The sequence below is a fragment of the Triturus cristatus genome, chromosome 6 (genome assembly GCF_964204655.1).
Source record: "Triturus cristatus chromosome 6, aTriCri1.1, whole genome shotgun sequence".
NCBI classification, from domain to species: Eukaryota; Metazoa; Chordata; class Amphibia; order Caudata; family Salamandridae; genus Triturus; species Triturus cristatus.
The window spans coordinates 519942956-519964264 of NC_140589.1; the positions used below are offsets into that span (position 1 = coordinate 519942956).

A 21309-nucleotide genomic window follows, 5' to 3' on the forward strand; every position below is an offset into this window, starting at 1 on the left:
CAAAGTACAGAATCTGCCTTGATTAAAGCCACGGAAGAGATTAGAGAGGCAGTGGATCAGGGAGGGAAAGCGGCCCTGATCCTGCTCGACCTGTCGGCAGCATTCGACACGGTCCACCACTCTATACTTCTGAATCGCCTAAAAACGTGTGGTATTGGCGGAAAAGCCTGGGACCTTATCAGATCCTTTCTCACAGCTTAGGAAACAAGTGGTCACCTTGGGGGAATTCCAGTCTAAATCTTTCTCCACACCTTGTGGTGTCCCTCAGGGGTCATCACTTAGCCCTACTCTGTTCAATGTTTATGTGAGCGCACTGGCACCTGTTGTCAGCACCTTTGAATTTGGTATCACTTCTTACGCAGACGATACTCAAATCGTGGTCTCTCTGACCCCAGGGGGGGGAGATTGACACGGAAAAGCGTCTGCGGGAGTGTATGTTAGCAGTAGGGAGCTGGATGGCTAAGAACTGCCTTAAATTAAATTCAAACAAAACAGAGGTCATTCTGTTCGGAAATATCACTAATTTCTGGACCCCAGCCTGCTGGCCTGATTCTCTGGGCACGCTTCCAGTTCCAGTTGTAAAAGCAAAAAACCTCGGCATAATCCTGAATGACAGATTGACTTTGGATTATCACCTCAAGGAGGTGACATCTAAAACCATGTACACCATTAGGATGCTGAGGAAAGTACTACCCTTGCTGCCCCAGGACAGCAGACACATGGTGGTCAGGGGGTTGGTACTTGCTAGATTGGATTATTGCAACGGACTGTATGTAAACGCACAATGCAGGGCACGGAGTAAACTTCAGATTCTGCAGAATGCTGCAGTCCGTCTTCTCACGGGCGCTTCGAGATTTGCTTCAGCGTCCTTAGGAAGAAAAACCTTGCACTGGCTTCCTGTCATTAGCCGAATTCGGTTCAAGGCTTTGACCATGACCTTTAAGGCACTGCATGGCATAGGCCCAGAATTTTTAAAAAACAGATTACATTGGTATGTGCTGGGTAAAAGCCTATGATCAAAAGAAGCCAATCTGGCTCAGTTCCCACGCATTAGGAAAGCTCGCTGGGGAGGCAGGAGCTTTATCTACGGGGCTGCCAAAGCTTGGAATGAACTTCCTCCGTACCTCAGGACCGTGACGGATCTGCTGTCATTCAGAAAGGAACTTAAGACCTGGTTGTTCCGTAATGAATAATCCCGGTCATCCATCCATACATTGCCCTTGACTGAGGATCCTCAGGATCTTTCTAGACAGCGCCAGGACACCTCCGGGTAATTGCCGCGCTATACAAAACTTAATAACATAACATAACATAAAATTTCAGACCATCACCTCAGATTTTTCCTTATTTATTAAATAGCCGGAAAGGGCCCCAATCTCTTCCGTATGGCCTCCATGCGCCCCACTGTCTTTTATGGATCTCTTGTATACAGAATAATGTCAACTGCTTACAGGCCCAACTTGATCTTATAGTTTTGTGATTCAAAAGGCTTGATTTCGGCATCCTACCCCAAGGCCTGCACCAAGGGCTCAATATACAAAAAGAAGCAGGGATACTGGGAAACCCAGCATGTTCCTCTCTAGATGTTAACTTTCCTGTTCAAGCCCCCATTTACGATAATCGGAACTGACAATGCTGTGTACAGAGCCCTAACTGTATTGTCAAAACCCGGAGGGGAGTCCAAAAACCTCCAGCAACTCCCACAGGTAGTTCCAGCACACCCTGTTGAATGGCTTAGCAGCATCAATGGTAACAATAGCAAAGGGATCAGATTTTTCGGTTGCCAGATCTATTGCCGGTATCAGCTGATGTGTCAAATCATGCAACTGCCGACCTAGCACAAAATCCTTCTAATCTGGGTGCACTACCTTGCTGACATCCGATGAAAGCCTCCTCGTTAAGTTCCTGCAAAGATCTTATAATCAAAATTGAATAAAGAAATTGGCCCTCATGAGTCTTCTCTTTTGGGGATCTTTGTATGGTTTCAGAAGAAGAGCTATCACAAAATCATTCCAAGATGGATGGATTTCTGAAAGCCCTGCTAATAATAATTAAATCCTTCTATATTGGGACTTCTGTTTCCTTCATCGCTTTGAACACCTCCCCAGGAAGGGCATCAGGAGGACCTGCTGCCTTCTCATTCCAGGATTTATCATTTTGCTAGATGATTTCCTCCTCAGTGATGTCCTCTGATAAACTTTACTGCTCAATACTAGATAGGGATCGTAACTCGAACCCTGTTAGCCACTTCCTTAACTCTGATATCCTCAAAGTATCCCTCTCATCCTAGAGATTCTCAAACGTTTTATGAAAGCATTCTACTATCACCTCAGAATTCTTTAACACCCTACCATTACCATCCAATAGCAAACTTTCAATATAATTCTGTCATCTATCCACTCACTCCTTCCAGGTAGGGGAGAGGAGTTGGCCTAACGGCTAGGGAGGTCGACCTTGAATCTGGGGAGCTGGGTTCCAGTCTCAGCAATGACGCTGACATCCTGTTATTCTGGGAAAATCACTTAATCTCCCCGTGCCTAACAAAAATAAAAAGGATCTCATGTAATGCAACTGGTGTTATTTAAAGTGCTCTGATACCCGATTCGGGTCAAGTTCGCACTATATAAAACTCTGTAAAAATAAACAGCTTACAGATTCTATGTCTTTGTCTCCCCACTGATCGCTTAAGTGAGTCCCTATGGATACTTGGTATCTCTCTCTTCAGATCCACCTCTGGATTACACTTAAGGAACCCCACCATAAGAAGTTTATTCAGGAAACCCTTCAGATCAGTCCGCTCTAACATCTCGGGACCCTCAGATTGCTCCTCCTGGAATGATTTTTTAGGCTTTCCTAGTACTCCTGCAAGCTCTCATTATTTGACTTAATGGTTTTTAAATCCTCTTGACCTCTTAGTCCAGCCTTTCATTGTTGACCTCAAGCACCTTGGTTCTCTTACAAACATCGGCCAACTTTACCTCATGAGCTTGACACACTGCCTGAATCCCTTTCTGGTTAAGTTCAGATGTAGTAAAACCCTCCTTTCCTTGAACCACTGAGGGCATTCCCAGAGCTTCCTCCTGAGCCTGAGCCCCAAAGGGTGTACCATGCTAAGCTCTTGTGTCCACCTGGCCAAACTTTGCACCATCAATGTAAACGTGGTCAATCAGACCGCTTAATGGCTGGTACAAGTTTGTTGTTGACACATCAAACACTACTTCATGATTTCCCCCCTGTGTCATGCACTGGGAAGAGACGGTGCGCACATGACCTTGTACCTCCTTTGGTGCACATACAACATTCCCACTCCGCCTATGTTCGTCTCTGGGAGCATCAGTACAGGGGCAACGCACTGACTAGTAAGAACTTCAATTGGACCCTCCGTCTGTCCTTCCCTCAGCCTCTTTTGATCTCCCTTATTTCCAGTCATAATCTTAAAGAAGAAACGGACATACGGACTAATCATAGATTTCATAAAGATTAGATCCAAGAAGTTTGCTGTTGCTGATGTAGCTTCCTAGCAATAGGTCTCGTAGACCCCTGTGCAACTTACCCAACTTACCACTCCCACTGCCCCGTCCTCAGAGCCAACACCCTTTAGAGAGGATCTTCCACTGCCTGCCCCTATAGATAGCTTCGCAGTCCCAATCTGTTGAGCAGGCAGTCATGACTGAGGGTTCTTCCGCACACCATGATTACGAGCTGGAGATGGCCCCCCTGGCATTGGGGGATCTCAACAGTTTTTCCCTTGTGCTCCTTCTGGTAAGCTTTGAGGTAAAGCATCCATCCACTCTGAAGGTCTTCCTACCTGACTCAGGATTGCCCATCCAGCCCGTCCAGCTCCTCCAAACTCCGCATCACCCGGTGTCAGAGCTCCTTCATCGCTCTGGTGATAAAAAAGTCCCCGAATTTAACAACAGACTCCCCGCTTCCTCCTTCCCACAGGCAACACCAAACTTCCCGGTTAGCCAGCCTCTGCAAAAAATTTATTATGGCTCATCCCACGCTCACACTAGGTGTCATCGCCATTAGTGCAATCCTTTGTCTGCACAGCTTCCCTGCTGTGTGGCCGCAGCAAGATGAAGGAATTCCTGGTGGCATATGTCAGTTTTTTATTTTATTCACAGTCCCCACCAGCTTCCCTTTCACCTTAATCACCAAGATTACAGGACCATCACAGCCTGCAACCACGAGGGCGTCTTGAGGTAAGGCACATGCAAAACGCAATAGATCCTTACTTTGCCATACTTTGTAACACTCAAAACCACAGGGGGGAGTCAGAGGCAAAAGGAGGTGGACTCGTCCTCCAAAATGAATCTAGATACCACCCCCCAAAAAAAGAGTCCCTCATGTGATAGAAGAACGAATAAAATGAAGAGGGGAAGGAAGCTGCAACCTCCTTATAAGAAGGAAAATAAACTCTCTTTTTTAAATAACCCTCACCCACAAGGATTGCCCCGTGGTGGCATACTTCATCATGGGGTTTATCCCTGACCTTCAATGAACAGGGGCGAGCTACTACCAGCGAAGATGTGGGAGCACTAATAAATGATGTTCCTATACACTTATGTTGATTGATTGGAATTTTGGAGTTGGTTACTTATATGTACAAAAAGGAGATAAAAATATCGAACTAGTGGGGTAAAAAAACTTTATTCACTCCCCCAGTCAATATATTTAAAAAAGGTGATGTAGGGAAATGCTGTAGATACATGACCTGCTGTTTCCCTTGTCTACTAGTTTCAAGCCCTACCCCAAGGCTTTTCTTCAGGATCAAAAAGGGGGAACACTCCCACTCCTCGAGTCACACAATGACTTACAATGAACACAGTAACCAAAATGTGCGAAAATAAAGTTATACAGCACCTAATTGGTCTGTTTAAATTTCAAAAATCCTACAGAGGTTGGGGGAAAACAAAAGAAAATGTTTTAAAAGTACACACCCGTAGGCCGTAGCAATGCTTAAAAATCATTATTATATTCTAAATGGTGAAAATGAGGATATATTTCTAAAAGCACGTGAGCACTCAGTGAGGAACCCAGTGACACACCATATGCAAAACAAACACAAAATGACGGACAGACACACACTATACACACTCTATTTCAGAGTAAATGATTACATACATGTTGGGGACCATAAATTAGCCTCATGAGTCCACAGAGGAAGAAGGGACGCCTGTAGTCAAACCCTGTAGGTTTAAGAAAACAGTAGATTCTCAAAGAAAAGTTAAATGCTTTCGAAACAGAAACGTTTTGCTTGTATGAGAAATGCGAGTGTATCTGGTTGAGTATTGGCACTTACTTCATCAAGGCTACTCCCTCTTTAGAAAGAGACCTATTCGTCCATGGCTCCAGAGATGCCGGAGGGGTGTGGCAGGTCCCTTTAGTAAGCACTAAACATGCTCCCGTCAGCGTCCTCGTGGCTTCAGTGGCTGGACCGCCAACTTTTGAAGATGGAATACTCACTTCCTGAAAGGTCTCCCTCCCGCTGCTTGTGCCAGCCGCGCATCTAATTTGAATGCACAAAAGTGCAAGAAGCCGGCTTGTCATACTAAGAAATTGGGAAAGTGGATAAAATAATCTTACCTGAAAAATGGGGAAGATTTACAATGAAAGTCAAGGCACAGTAAGGCCCAAAGAAAAATTTGAGAATTACCGCCTTATCAATGCGAGCAACCAGATTAATTTTTTTAAAACAGCAATGCTTCTACATGACAATGGAAGCCCAGTTTTTTTCAAAAGCCCAAAAGGAAAATTATGGAATTGACACCTCATCAAAACGAGGAGAAAAAGTGGGGCAAAAACAAAGGAATAAGGACACTACGAGCTGAGTACCTAGGTCTTGCTCGAGTTCATAGAGGGGTTATTTCCCTGGTTCCTGGCCACTGTAAAATAGGAGTAGATGTTCTCTACTCATTACTTCGTAAGAATTGCCCCCCAAGGGATATTTTCGTTCAAGCCCACCTTGTGGGATTTCAATCTATAGACCCAGCGTTGTTTTTAATCGAACAAGTGAGACTCATTGCTCACTTGTTCGATTACTGTTCACCGTAAATCATTTGTTGTGTGGTATTGTTCGATGTAGTGGGTGGCCAGTTTGGTTGTTGCTCTTTGGCATCTTAAGTTACTCTAATGCTCACAGATTCTGGCCTCGAAGTTTCTTGAGGTCATACCTATATAGTGAAGATTACAGGGGCAGGTGATCATGTATATATCACCCGTTCCGTACTGCGGCTGGTGAATCTTCTCAGCCCCCACATATTATTGTTGTTGAAGGTAATGGTTTTGCTAGTTTATGTTAGATGACACACTGCAGTTCTCACATAGGTGGTGTCTACTGATAAGGGGGGATGAAACTCCGACAGGGCCGCTTTTCCTGGAGTGGGCGTGGTTGTGTGTGTACTAGCATATCTCTAAGGTTACGACCTATCCTGTGGGAGAACATAGGTTTTGGTAACGGTGTGTCACTACCGCTTAGAGTTCTCCAATGTTTGTTGATGATCTTAGCTACCCCATTGGTAGCGCAGTTGTAAGTGGCGATGCAGATAGGTTGTACCTCATTTTCTTTAGATGTGGTGGGTTCTAGAAGGGCTTCCCTATTGTTATTTTTAGTCCTCTTTATTACGTTTGTCACGATGTTGGGCGGGTATATGCGTACTCTGAGTTTAAGTGCCAGGTCTGTGGCTGGTATTTATAATCACTGAGTTTATAACAGCTGCATCTTAGTCTCAAAAATTGTCTGAAAGGTAGATTTTCTCTCAGGTGTCTTGGGTGGAAACTGTCAAAGCTGAGTAGACAATTTTTTGCTGTGGCTTTAAAGAAAGTGAGATTTGGTTTTCAACCCCCCTTCGTTGGAAGCAATGTCCAGACCTAGGAACACCATGTCAGTTCTGGAGATGGTGGGTGTAAATTTCAGGAATTTGTTCTGTTCATTTAGCTATGTTGTGAAGTCATTGGCTGTGTCTTCGTTCCCATTCCATATGACCAGAACATCGCGGATATACCTCTTCAAGAGACTGATGTTGGTGAGGTATGGATTATGTTCTGCTAGGATCTTTTGTTTTTCAAGATGCCACACTAGGAGTGAATTTGCTTCCCATGCTGGTACAATGCTTCTGTAAGTATAGGTTGTCCTCAAACCTAAAGAAGTTCTCTGTTAAGACTAGCTTGCAACATTCCATAACTAGGTTGTGTGGAGTATGATACCTCCACTCTGTAGTGAACAGCACCTCTTCTAGAATGTCCAGCGTCTCAGTGTGAGGGAGGCTGGTGTAGAGGCTTTCGATGTCCAGCCCAATCAAAAGTTAGGTCTGGGGATTAAATGGTAGGTCTTGTAGGATCTGCAAGACATCCTTAGTGTCTTGTAGGTATGTCTTGGTGCCCTGAACAATGAGCCTCAAAAATGCATCTGCATACCTGGAAAGAGGCACTAGGATTGATCCTATCCCTGAGACAATGGGGTGTCCTGGTGGTTGATGCAGATTTTTATGTATTGTGGGAATGGTGTAGAAATAGGGGGCACTGGGTGTTTGCTAGTCAGAAATTCTCTTTCTTTTTTCATAACCCAATCGTGGGCCAGTGCCTCCTCTATTCAATGCTCCCTATATAGATTCTCATTCTCTCTGTCGGGTCTCTGGTGAGGGGTTTATAGTTCCGCCGATCACGTAGCAGGCAGAGGCATTCTGTCTGATAAACCTCTTTTGTTTGGATGACGATGGCACCACCCTTGTATGCCGGTTTTCTGACTAAGTTGTCTTTTTCTGAAAGTTCCTTTATTGCCTGTATTTCCTCACGCGATGTGTGGTGAAACATTTTGTTGTTTGTTGGGTTGAGTTCTCCTATTTCTTTCAGAACTGCTTTTTCTAAAGCTAAAATCTCCACGGGACTGGAGGTTGCCGGGGGTTAATGTTGATTTATTCCTAAATCCTGTGTCACCTTCAGTCTCGTGCACGTCCATTTTATCTGCGAGAAAAGCCCTGAGTTTCAATTTTCTTATGAACTCATTACCCTCGCAGCTGAGCTTGAATTTGAGCGAAAATCTAACTTTCAGACAATTTTTGAGATTTCTTTTTGTTTTTTTAAATATCTTTATTAAGCAGCTTGTAAAACAACTAACATGTATCGCCTCCACAGAAAGAGTGAAACAGGATTTCTGTGTCAATATATCATATACAACCCATTTTTGCGGTTCAAGAGAGACAAACACCCAATATAGACAAAGCCCTCACCCCCCAACCCACCCCCCAGCCCGGCACTTAGACATATAACTGTGTCATCTGGCAGTAACATAGTGTGGCTCCGATTAGCATTGCTGAACAGTCCCATTCCTCCCAGCCCACAGACAGCAGAGACCTGTACAGTAGATTATGCAAAATTTGGATTCTTAAGGAGATACCAGAGATGGGAGCCCAAAAGTCTTTAGGTCGGGACGCTTCTGGCAACTCCTCAGCATATATTTCCAATGGGTCCCTACAATAGAGTAGATCACGGATCCACCTCTTAACCGTTGGCACTGTCTTCGCACCCCAGCACTGCGCTACAGCCCTTTTAGCAAATAAGGTACATATGGCTACCAGGGCTTGATCTTCTGCACCCGGCCCAACAGACATACCTCAGGCACGCACCCAACAGTTTCCGTAGTAATATCAGTTAAGACTTGCGTGAACCGCAACCAAAATTTGGAAATACCAGCGCAAGACCAAGCTAAGTGCATAAAATCCGCGTCAACCTGGCCACATCGCACAGAGCACGCACTTTCACGCAGGCCAAACCTACATAATTGAACCGGCGTGTAGTAAAGCTGATGTAAGTATTTAAAGTGGATGATGCGGAGGTTGCAATTTGCCGTCAGGCGCCAGTTAAGACACAGCAAAACTTCCAGGCATCCAATGTCAGCGTATAGCCCAAGATAGAATTCCACTTGTTATAAGAGGGAGATGGGCTTATTTCTTACTCCCGAAGAGACGCATTGTACAATTTGGTGATTAGACCACTTCAGTCCTCCCCCCCAGCACCGCCCGCAAGGCCAGTAGTGTTCCCGGTTCTTCCGTAAATACGGGGTAAATGTCCTGGATTGCCTGCCGCACACGCACATAGGTAAACCCCAGCATCAGACCGGGTTCCTGACCCACCTGCAGGTCCAACAGAGTCCTGAATCGACCCTGTATATATAAGTCGCCAATATTAGTGATCCCCACCGCACGCAATGTCTTCAAGGCTGCCGGTCCTCGAGCGGCAGAGATACCAGGGTGCGCGGCAAGCTGCAGTTTTGGTGCATATAAATAATCCAACTGTGCTCTACTAGCAAGAGTTTTCCACGCCCAAGCTGTACAGTGAACTGGACTGATTTCAGCCTGCGGGCCGCCTCCACCTCCCATCAAAGCCGCCGCCATCAGAGGCATAGGCAGTACGGAGTCTGCCTCAATCGCAGTGTGCAGGTGGAACCTCTGTAGGTAGTACCAAAAGTGCGCAAACTGCGCCTGTGCGCATAAGTAGTACAAGCGCATGTCAGGGGCCTCAAAGCCACCCCGGTCAAATGGCAAAGTCAGTACACTCCAGCTGTAACGGGGCTTTCCACCCCCTCCCCCCCCCCCCAGACAAATGTTAAAAAAGTCGACTGCAGTGCAGCGAACAGTGCCTTATTCAGACGGATAGGGATATTAACAAATAAATAAAGGAGGTTGGGCAAAAAAGCTATTTTTATGACCGCAATGCTATCCGCAAGTGAAAGAGGAAGTTTGGCCCATTGCGCAGCTTGGTCTGTAATCTTGTCAATGACCCGGCCATAATTAGCCGTGATCACCACCTCAGGATCCCTATGGAGCCATATCCCAAGATATTTCACTGGTTCAACCGACCACCGCAAAGGACAGTCTAATTCAATCTCCTTAGTACCTGCCGTTAATGGAAATATGGTAGACTTAGCCCAATTGATGCCCAAACCTATCTGTCAAATTCAACATACTCTCGTAATAATGCAGATAAATATGTGGCGGGTTCGCGGACGTAGAGCAGCATGTCGTCGGCATACAACACCACCACCAAAGGTCTCTGTTGAAACCACAACGCCGCCTGGGCATGCAGTTGACGCAGCTTGCACCCATCGCCACATCATCCAAGTAGGCATGAATCTCCCCCGCCCCTGGAAGTTTCCGGTCCCCATATAGGTCCGCAATAGGTCCAGCACCACTTTGCTGATATCAGTGGTGCCAAAGTGCACCACTCCCTCCCCGTCCAGCAGTTCGGTGATGTAGGCCTAGCTGCGCGGGGCGGCCAACTTTTGCGCCAACGCAAACAACTTGGGCCACAGGGGGCAGCCCTGCCTCATGCCCCGTTTAGTAGAAAAGGGATCGGAGATCCAACCATTCACACAAATCTGTGCTTTGGTGCAGTGTACAGGAGGGGAATCCATTTTAAAAAGAACGGCGGTAGGCCCATCCGCAGCAGGACAGTAAACATAAATTCCCACTGAAGGGAATCGAAGGCCTTAGCCGCATCCAGGAGCACGGCAACTGCCTGGAAATCCTGCTCAAAATAATGTAGGGTGGAAAAGACCGTGCGGAGGTTGTGCATTGTGGATCTGGAGGGCACAAACCACCCTCTGGTCCGGAAGGACCGGTTTAGGAACTAATGACTGGAGTCTGGTTGCAATCATTTTAGCCAGTATTTTGGCATCGATATTTATGATAGAGAGGGGTCTGTATGAGTCACATACATTCGCCTCCTCATCCGGTTTCAAAAGCATTACTAGTAGGGCCTTTCTAAGGGAGGGAGGCAAAGTTCCCAAATCATACGCCTCCGCAAATACTTCTAATAGGCGTGGCGTGAGGGCGCCCACATAGGCCTTATAAAATTCACTAGGGAGCCCATCTAGCCCTGCTGCTTCGCAAGTCGGGAGAGACATAATGGCCTGCTTAACGTCCTCAATGTCAAACGGTTGCGTGAGGTATTCTCGATAGTGTGGCGGCAGCCAACCCATCGCCACATCATCCAAGTAGGCATGAATCTCCCCCGCCCCTGGAAGTTTCCGGTCCCCATATAGGTCCGCAACAGGTCCAGCACCACTTTGCTGATATCAGTGGTGCCAAAGTGCACCACTCCCTCCCCGTCCAGCAGTTCGGTGATGTAGGCCTAGCTGCGCGGGGCGGCCAACTTCTGTGCCAACGAGCGACTAGGGCGTCCCCCCTCCCCATAATAATGGGCAGTGCACCAATGGGATCTGTGCACCATTTCTTGATCCACTGTCTCGTTGTGTTCAGTCACTAGATCGCATATTGCAGACAGCGTCTCTGGGACCAGATCGCAAGCAAAAGCCCGCTCCAGGGCGGCTAGTTCCCCAGATAGCTTATGTATTCTATGGCATAGGTCCCGAAGGACCCCCGCCTGGGCACCAATAGAGACCCCCCAGATTGTAACTTTTAATGCTTCCCAAAGAACCCCCTGATTGTCGACCGTCCCTTCATTTTCCCTGAAATAATTATGAATAGTCTCACCAAATGTGTGCTTAAAAACCCGGTCAGTCAGGGAGGATGGTTGCAGTCGCCACAAGAATGGAGGGCGCTCACAGCCGGAAACCCTCAGCTCAAGGAGTACAGGAGAATGATCTGTCAAAGTTTTGGGCAGATGTTGAACATCCCCCACCCAGGTACAAGCGGCCTCCGACAGTAACCAGTAGTCCAACCGGGACCGCGTTCTATGAACCATAGAGATAAACGTGATTTCTATAACCCCAGGGTGCCTCTCACGCCAAACATCATGCAGGTTCCCGGCATCTAGAATTCCCAGGAGTGCATCAGTGGATAGCCTATGTCTCGCTGCGCCCTATCAGTGCTAACATCCAAACATGTATTAAAGTTCCCTCCCCAAAGGAGTGGGAAAAGCGGAGATGCAACGCCACACACCCGCAAAGAAGGGGTGGTCGTCCAAATTCGGACCATAGACATTCACTAAAAGCACATTCGTACCCCCAAGCGTTCCATGCACAATAGCCAGCCAGCCATGATCATCTGTCTCCGTGCTGTGAACCTGAGATGGGACTCCCTTCTTGACCAGGATCATCACCCCCCCGGGAATACGAGGAATAAGATGAGACAATCCGCACTCCAGACCACTGCAACCCCACAGTTCGTTCAGAGAGATTAATGAGATCGGTCTCCTGCAGCATGGCTACTTGTAAACTCAGCCTATCACGGCTCGCTATCACGGTGCGTATCTTCTTTAGGACTGTTAAGGCCACGTACATTCCAAGATAGGAATCTAAAAGTACCACTCATGAGTCTTAATAGACCTTAGATGCATATACATGCAAAAAACATTATTCAGAGCATTGCGCCAGAAGACAGACATACGCCAATCAGACAGTGCCAGCTTTTCCCACCCCATCACCCCCCACCATCCCCCCACCCACTTCGGCTTCCCCAACTTGCCAAAGCTATCCCATTTTTGGTAAACCAGATCCCACCAAAAGCAGTCATCCCAACCCAACCCAGCCCTACCCAACCCAACCAACAAAACAATGCAAACAAGCACAGATGCGTCAGATCGCTTCTAGCCTCCCAACTAGCAGGAAATGGCTGAGCATTCCAGGTAGCTATGCGTATCACACAATAGCGCAGTGTTGCCCCGACCCCGGTCGGAGAGAGGCATGTGTAGGCATTAAGTCCCAAAAATAGCAACCTGAGAAGAAAAGGAATGGGTAGAAACAACAAAGCTGCATTATACAGACACAGTCAACAATGCTACAGCATAAAGGTCGAGCTGTCGTGCCCCTACTGTTCCTCATTGTCGGAGGGCGCCTGAGACTCTCGCCTTGCCCGTTTTAAATGTTTAGCGTGTTCAAGGGCAGCCTTAGTGTTGGTGAATATTTTGGAGTCCCCCTCTGGACCAATGCGCAGGCGAGCAGGGTATAACATAGTGTAGGGGACCCCTTCGGAGTGTAGGAACTTTTTTACGGCACCAAACTCCCTCCTTGCGGCCTGCACCGCGACTGTAAAATCGTGAAAGAATGAAAGAGTTACGCTGGTGCACAATGTTTCCCTTGTTGCGGGCCATACATAAAATCACATCTCGATCCCTATAATTTAACAGGCGCGCTATAATTAGGTGGGGTGGCGCGCCCGGAACAGGCCGCGCTGCGAAGGATTTGTGGGCCCGTTCGACTATAAATACGAGGGACAGCTGTTCGGTACCAAAAATCGCCCTGATCAAGTTCTCTTGCCAACATTCGTGGATTCTGGGAGACCCGTTATGCGAATATTATTGCGTCAGAAACGGGCCTCCAAAACCTCATTCTTAGCCTGAATTAGAGATAGAACCTTCTCCATGTTCAGCGTCTTCCTGGTGACCTCACTCAGTCCATCCTCTGTCGCAGACACACATTGTTACACTTCTCCCATACGAACATTGTGTTTCTCAAGTTGCGCTAACATAGGATCCAAGCGATGGTTCGCTGCAGTCATCGTCCCCTCTATGGACTGCAAACTGCGCTGCATGGCTAGCAGGGTTGTCTCAAGGGTGGGAGGCCCAGCAGCTGGGGCGTCAGCCTCAGAGTCCGAGGCCGCCCTCTGTGAAGTCTTAGAGGACTTGCGCGCCTCAAAGGTGAGGCGAGGTTGTGTTTTATCAGTTCTGCCCATGGCCAAATGCGGCACACAACCACTGGCCCAATTAGCACCACTGAAGCAGTACAAGCAGACAGAGAACCCTAGGAGACTTTGGCCACCACAAGTAAACCCCTCGTGGCACAAATACGTTAAGTGCAACCCACCACAGCAAGGGGGGAACCCCTCAATCACACTGGCGTACAATGGCACCAGATGCAGAGGCCCCCCAAAGAGGAACAGTTCGCCAACCAAGAGATGCCAGTTCTGTACAGTCACAAGGGGGGTCAAGGGGCTTCGAGGGGTGCAGCCCACCAAATGCAAGCCGCAAGCCAAGACAATGAAGCGGAGGGAGGCCGCCATCCAATACAGATGCAGAGATTCACATACAGCGCCCAGTAATCACTCGACGTGCATCGGTAGCACAAGAGCTGAACTGCACCCCGGACTTCAGCAGCATTTCCGGTAAGATACAGAATGAACGCCTTTCATGATGTCAATCAGCCAGTTGACCCACGAACCGCCTCGTTGTCAAGCCACCTCCCAGCGAAGAACGTTACACTCCTGCGCGCTCCCACGTCCAACCACAGCTCGCAGGCCAGTGCCGCCTCCACAGTCACCGTCCCGAGGTAGGCTGCCCCCCACTCACCGCAGCCAGCGCCAAGCACGCAGGATGCCGCTCTGCTCCTCCACGCAGCTTCGGGCAGTCCAGTCAGGATCCGCGGGCCCCGAAGCAGCAGGGGCGCCGCTCTGCTCGTTCCACAACACAGTTGCAGCGTGCAGACCACAGGGCCGGGCGGGAGCCGCAATTTTAAGTACAGGCCGCCGGGATCATGCGCTCCTCACCAACAGGCAAAGTGGCGATTCCAAATGGCGATAGTGACTCCAACCCAGGCAGGGCACTCCAAGGGTAAGGAATGCTCGATTTCCAGCACTATAATGTCGTGTGGAAGGCGGATATTAGACAAATTGTAGGCTCAGCCAGGCAGAGCCTCTCTAGTGAGCAACCATCTTGCAGTGCGCTCAAGCCACACACCCCCAATTTTCGAGACTTGGATGCAACTGTTCTGAACTCAGTGATTATAAATCCCGAGCCACAGACCTCGCACTTAAACTCAGAGCACACAAATACCTGCCCAACACTGTGACAAAGGCAATGAAGAGGGCTAAAAATAACAGTAGGGAAGCCCTTCTGGAACCCACCACATCTACATCACCACTTACAACTGCGCTTCCAATGCGGTATCCAAGATTATCAACAAACACTGGAGAATTCTATGTGGTAGTGACACATCATTAGCGAAACCTATGTTCTCCCACAGTAGAGGTCGTAACCTTAGAGATCTGCGAGTACACACAGGACCCCACCCACTCCGGGAAATGCGGGCCGGTCAGAGTTTCATCACCCCCATCAGTAGACACCACCCATGTGGGAACTGCAGTGTGTGTCATCTAACACAAACTAGCAAAACCATCACCTTCAACAACACTACGTGGGAGCTGAGAAGATTCACCAACTACAATACGGAACAGGTGATATACATGATCACCTGCACCTGTAATCTTCTCTATATAGGTATGACCTCAAGAAACTTCGAGGCCAGAATCTGTGAGCATTAGAGTAACTTAAGATACCAAAGAGCAACAACCAAAATGGCCGCCCACTACATCGAACAACACCACACAACAAATGATTTACGGTGGACAGTAATCGAACAAGTGAGCAATGAGCAGTGACATTGCTGTATCAGCTCTTAGGATATGTCTAAATTATGTGATATTGGTATTTCAATACATTTTATGTTTCAACTCTATCCCTTCTAATTATATTATTCCAATAGTTCCTGGGATTATTGAGAATCTGTTTAGAAAGGACATGCTAGAAATATAAACCAAAGGTATACATTTCTTGCTGAATTATAGGCCATGTGAATTTTAAACAGCCTGTAATACATAATACCCAATACAGATGTTTAACAAGTATTTACTTGCATTTTACTGCAAAAGCCACAGTTTTGTCATTATTTTGGAAGAGTTTTTGAAGATGGTAGTTCCCAATAACTCATACAAAAGGTAAGGCTTACCTGGTGTCCCACAAATTTCTTTGAAAATATAATTACTTTTCCTCTAGGACTTGTAGTTAATTTATGTGAAGATTGTGTTGTAAAATTGACTTTTTGGCCCTGTTTTTCTAAAAAATGTATTGGGATATAAACCTCTATTAATGACTAGTAAAAAGTCAGGATCACTGTCTAAGCCTGCTTGCCTAGCCAGAATCGAGGTAGGTGCTTATACCCCTCCAGTTCAAAATTTCACTATCCACCACTGCACTTTACTGTTTGTATCGAAATAACATTGCACTTATATGTCCCTGGAGTATGTATACTTGTGTGATCTAACGCTCTTGTGCTTTTTTTTCTTGATGCTTCACATTACCTTAATTAATACAACATCCCACTATATAAACACAATTATTGAAAAGTGTTGTAGTCCTTCGACTACTTTTATTTCGCGGGAAGGTAGTGTATTAGGCACATCTAGGGCAGGGTAAGTGATAATCTTGTTATACCAAAATCTAAGTAGACAAGGTTTGGACCAGTGCTCACCCGCTCAAGAAATCCTAGCCCTGTGCATGCAGCATCCAGTTTATCTCATCCACAAGATTGCAAAAGAAAACCTGCAGCGGTGACATCCTGTTTTTCCAGGCAATTCTTGGTTAAGATACAATTTTCTTTGCATGGGGTCATAGCGACACAACACAGCATGTAAAACACAAGCAGAGGACCTCGTACACACATGGGTCTGCTCAAAGAAAAGCATCCAGCCATCTGTTACTTCACAGATTTTACACTGTGACCTGGTAAAACATCTAACTACCAGTAGCTCAAGCTCGGCTGCTACCAAGCTCCATTTGACCCATATGTGGGAGCAGTAGCCCCTCTCCACCGTTGATTTTCTGTACATTCCCTGGCTGCAGAACCTTGTGCTCGAATGATACATGTCGTCAAACACTTGTGACACCTATAGTGGACTCACAGATTGTTGAGTTTACTTGAGTATAGTAACATAGCAAGCCAATTCAAACAAGAAAAGGGCGCACAGTTTTTATAGCCATAGCAACATTATCATCAGTTCTGCCCCCCACTGCACTGAAGGTGGTGCAGGGCCCTATGCCACACCCCCGACAGCTCTCAATAGCATCTTAGCAAGACCTATTACCTCTTGCATTGCTCACATCTCAGTAAGGGGAGCAGACGTGCTCAGATGGGGATCTATTGCTCCTAAAGATGTTCATCTACTACACAAACACAGTATATATACCCACTTCCAATATCTGTTTTGCTAGCAGTATTTGTAAACAAAGGGTTAGCTAAATTGCAGTGCCAGTTGAGGTAAAACGTTTGCTACCCTTTTTGAGATTTCGCAGAATAGTCTTTAAAAGTAGGGTACACTAACGTTGGAAAAGGATAAAGGAATCTTACATTTTTAGACACAGTGTTACATCTTTTGGTTGGTACAGTAACTAATGTCACATTTAGCCTCAGCAGTAAATATTTTTCATTTGAGTCATGACCTACACTTACCATCCACGGACAAAGCTTTGTCGAGACATTACATGTATGCACGTGGTGTCACATGTGGTAAACACTCCACTAGCATGTGTTTTCTTGAGCTGTTACTCCTCTGTAATTTTTAATTCTTTTTGCAAATACCCTTGTGTTAATTTCTGTTAAATGTGAGCTTATGTTGTATTTTTTAGTTTTGATTTGTACTTGTAGTCATTCCAGTTTACATATGTAGAGTAACACATCTCTGGTGCGGAATTGATTCATTGTAAATATCTATGTTTTATTTTCGTCTAGTGTTGCCACAATTTGAAGTTACTGTAGAAATGCCATCTGTCCATATTGTACCAAGGACAAAAAACATAACTGGCGTAATAACTGCCAAGTAAGTTAAACATCTGTGTTCTTTCTTTCTTTTGATTCACTACTTTGAGGCGCTTAATGCTTTTAATGAAAGTGTTAGATTGAAATATAACCCAAATTTCTTATGAAAATTTGAAACTGCAATAGTGCCTGGTGATTGGGACATTAGGTGATGCCAAATACAGACAGGAAAATTCTCGGCCCAAGAAGTTAACTCAATTTCAGACTGACAAGCTAAACAGTGGTAGATGGAGGTTTTCACTCAAAGACATTTTCAATGTATCAACATAGAGTTACAAATTAATGCACCATGGGGGACTTATTGAGGCGAAAAAGGTGCTTGCATAAAAGTCTGAATAATGTATCCATTATTCAGTAGGAATTTGTATACCTTCATTAGCGTCACTTTTCAGTCACTTCAGAGCCCTTGACAAAGGTGTGAAAGAATGCAACATTATGGTATGGAATTTATGTAAAGATGACTGGGTGGCTAACAATGTCTGAAATTCTCTGTTTGACTCATGCTTGTGCTGAATCAAAAATTAGCTAGCATTCGCGCCAAGAATTTTCAATTCTATTAAGGACACGGAGGCGAGGATTATGCTTCTCTTTCTATTTATTGCTACTCAGAGCAGCCAATGAAAACTTGTGTTATGTGAAAAAACAACAACATTTTTCATGATGCATATATCACATCACTTCCTGCAGGGCCCCATAAGAGCCAGCCACACCGGAACTAGTCCTCTTTCTTTGCTCCGAACAGAAGTCCAATAAGTATTAAAGTTCAACAAGTATTAAAGTTCAACAACAACAGCTTCCAACGTGGAAGAACACCAGACCAGCTGGGAAACACGCCACTCTGTACACTGGATCAATCCATCTTCTTGTCAGATCCTGAAAGAATAGAAATAAACAACCCGTAACTTCTGTCAAAACAGAGTATATACAACACGGGTGGGCAAAAATTACATTACAGTAATTTAACCGGGTGGGATAATCCTCGCCTCCGTGTCCTTAATAGAATTGAAAATTCTTGGCGCGAATGCTAGCTAATTTTTGATTCTATTACAGGACCGGAGGCTTCGTATTATGCTAGTTTAACGCTGATTAAAAACAACAGAGGATATATCACCCACCGGTTTATAATAAATTTGTTTAAACGTGGATTCAGACGACCAGTCTGCAGAACGCATGATATCTTGCACCGTAGAACCCAGCATGAAAGTCTTAGAGGCCATGGCGCCTCGAACAGAATGTGCACCAAACACTTGGGTATTCACCCCTGCCTCTTGCATAACATTTTTTAGCCATCGGGCTATGGTAGCCGCAGTAACAGGTTTATACGGTTTTTGCAGAGCTATTAACAATTGTACCACACCATCAGGCCTGAGAGACCTGGTACATTCTTCGTAAGCCTTGAGACATTGAACCACACAAAGTTTAGCATTATCTGGAAAAGCATGATAATCCACACTACGTGACAAGGTTTTAGTTCTAGACGTAATATTAAACGAAACCCCCTCTGGAGTAAATACTCTACCTGTAATATCGAGCGCTTTAACATCCGAGGAACGTCTGCAAGCCGCTAGGCAAAGTAACATGGCCAGTTTGGCCGACAACTGTTTCCTGGATGACATATTGTTGTCCGGCCAACTATTGAAGAGGGACAGAACCAGCAAGACGTCCCACAAAGAGGAATACTTTGGTTTGGGTGGATTGGCTACTCTAATGCCCTTTAGGAGTTTACAGATTAAAGGATGCATCCCGACAGGCTTGCCCTCGATCTGAGAGTGGCCTGCCGAGATGGCAGAGCGGAAGTTATTAACCGAGCGGTAGGCTAAACCCTGCGACGCCTTCTCCGAAAGAAAATTTACAATATAGGGTAATCCTGCCCCCACGGGATCCACATGTTGTCCCATGCACCAACGAACCCAGCATCCCCAGGCTGAAGAATATCGTTTCCTGGTAGAGGGGGCCCACGCTTGATTGATAAAGCTCGCAGCTTGGTCCGAAAATCCTGGCATTTGCCAACGCTGCCTGAAAGTCACCAGGCCATCAGGGACAGGTGCCCCGATAGAACCATCGGGTGTGTCTCCCCCTGAGGGCCCTGGAGCATGGTCGAGGACCAAGGAATCCTCCTGGGGAAGTCGCAACTCGCCTCCATCAGCAACGGGAACCAAGGCTGCGACTTCCACAGGGGAGTCACCAGTATCACTTCTGCTCTCTGGCGCATCACCTGAGTGAACACTCGGGGAATGAGGATGAACGGTGGAAACGCGTAATTCAACTGCTGAGTCCACTCCTGTGCCAAGGCATCTGTCGCCAGCGCCAGAGGGTCCGGCCTCCAGCTGAAAAACTGCGTCATTTGACGGTTCAGCCTGGAAGCAAAGAGGTCGATCTCGCAACGTCCCCAAACCTCCTGTAACCACTGAACCACTCGTGGGCAAAGTTGCCAGTCGCTGTAGTCCCTGAGGTGGCGAGAGTTCCAATCCGCCACCACATTGGACTGACCTGGAATGTACTCCGCTACCACCGATATCTGGTTGGTCAGGCAGTAATGCCAAAAGGCTTTCGCTATCTCCACCAGCATCGAGGACCTCGTGCCCCCCAATTTGTTGATGTACCGGACTGCCGATATGTTGTCCATCCGAAGAAGGATGCAACACGAGATCTGCCTGGGAGCCAACGTCCGGATCGCAAAGGAACCCGCGAGGAGTTCTAGGCAATTTATATGAAGATTTAACTCTTCTAGGGACCATCGTCCCCCTGTGGAAATATTTCCGCAGCGCGCTCCCCAGCCCCAACGGCTGGCGTCGGACTCTATGACCACCTCTGGTAACGACCCGAAGATTGCTCTGCCGTTCCATGCCTCGACGTGGGCCAACCACCATTGCATCTCCTCTCTCACCTCCTGGGTAAGAGGAACTACGTCTGTGTAAGAAAGGCCCCGCTGTAAGTGTTGGATCTTGAGGCGTTGAAGGGCCCTGTAGTGCAGAGGGCCCGGGAATATCGCCTGAATGGACGACGCAAGGAGGCCCACTATTCGGGCAATCCCCCTGAGCGAGACCATCTGTTTGGACAGGAACGAGCGTAGCTCCTTCTTGATATCCCGTAGTTTGGAGCTCGGAAGGCAGAGTTGGGCCGTCTGAGAATTTATGACGAACCCCAGAAAGTCTATCGTCTGCGCGGGAGACAGGACCGATTTCGGTTCGTTGATCACGAACCCCAGGTTCTGCAAAATATGAATGGTCATGCGCAGATGTCGAGCCACTAGCTCCGGAGATTGCGCCATAATGAGCATGTCGTCCAAGTAGACAATCATGCGAACCCCTTGCTCTCTGAGGTAGGCCACGACCGGTTTCAGTACCTTGGTGAAGCACCACGGTGCTGAGGAAAGTCCAAAAGGAAGGACCAAATACTCGTACCACCGGTTCCGCCATTGAAACTGAAGGAATCTGCGGTGGGGACGATATATGGGAACGGACAGATAAGCGTCCTTCAGGTCCAGCCGGACCAACCAGTCCCCTTGTTTCAGTAGATCCGCCAACAGATGGATGCCCTCCATCTTGAAATGTTTGTAAGTCAGAAAGTGGTTGAAATCCTTCAAATTGAGTACTAACCTGTAACCGCCTCCTTTCTTCTGTACCAGAAAAATATTGCTGCAGAAACCGCGAGGGCCCCTTTTGCAAGGAGCTATCGCGCGTTTCTGCAGCAATCCGTCTATTTCTGAATCTATAAAATCGCACTCGAGTTGGGAAAAAGAAAGCTGCCTGGGGCACTGT

General features: G+C 46.8%; 1 protein-coding gene across 1 annotated transcript in view; it reads left to right on the forward strand.

Annotated features, from left to right (window-relative positions):
* LOC146817360 (CD109 antigen-like) overlaps positions 1-21309 on the forward strand; it is a 1044213-nt gene that overhangs the window by 286551 nt on the left and 736353 nt on the right. The window contains exon 7 of the mRNA XM_085610952.1: positions 17462-17549. Coding sequence (XP_085467078.1) covers positions 17462-17549 — 88 coding nt within the window. The remainder of the gene's footprint in view (positions 1-17461; positions 17550-21309) is intronic.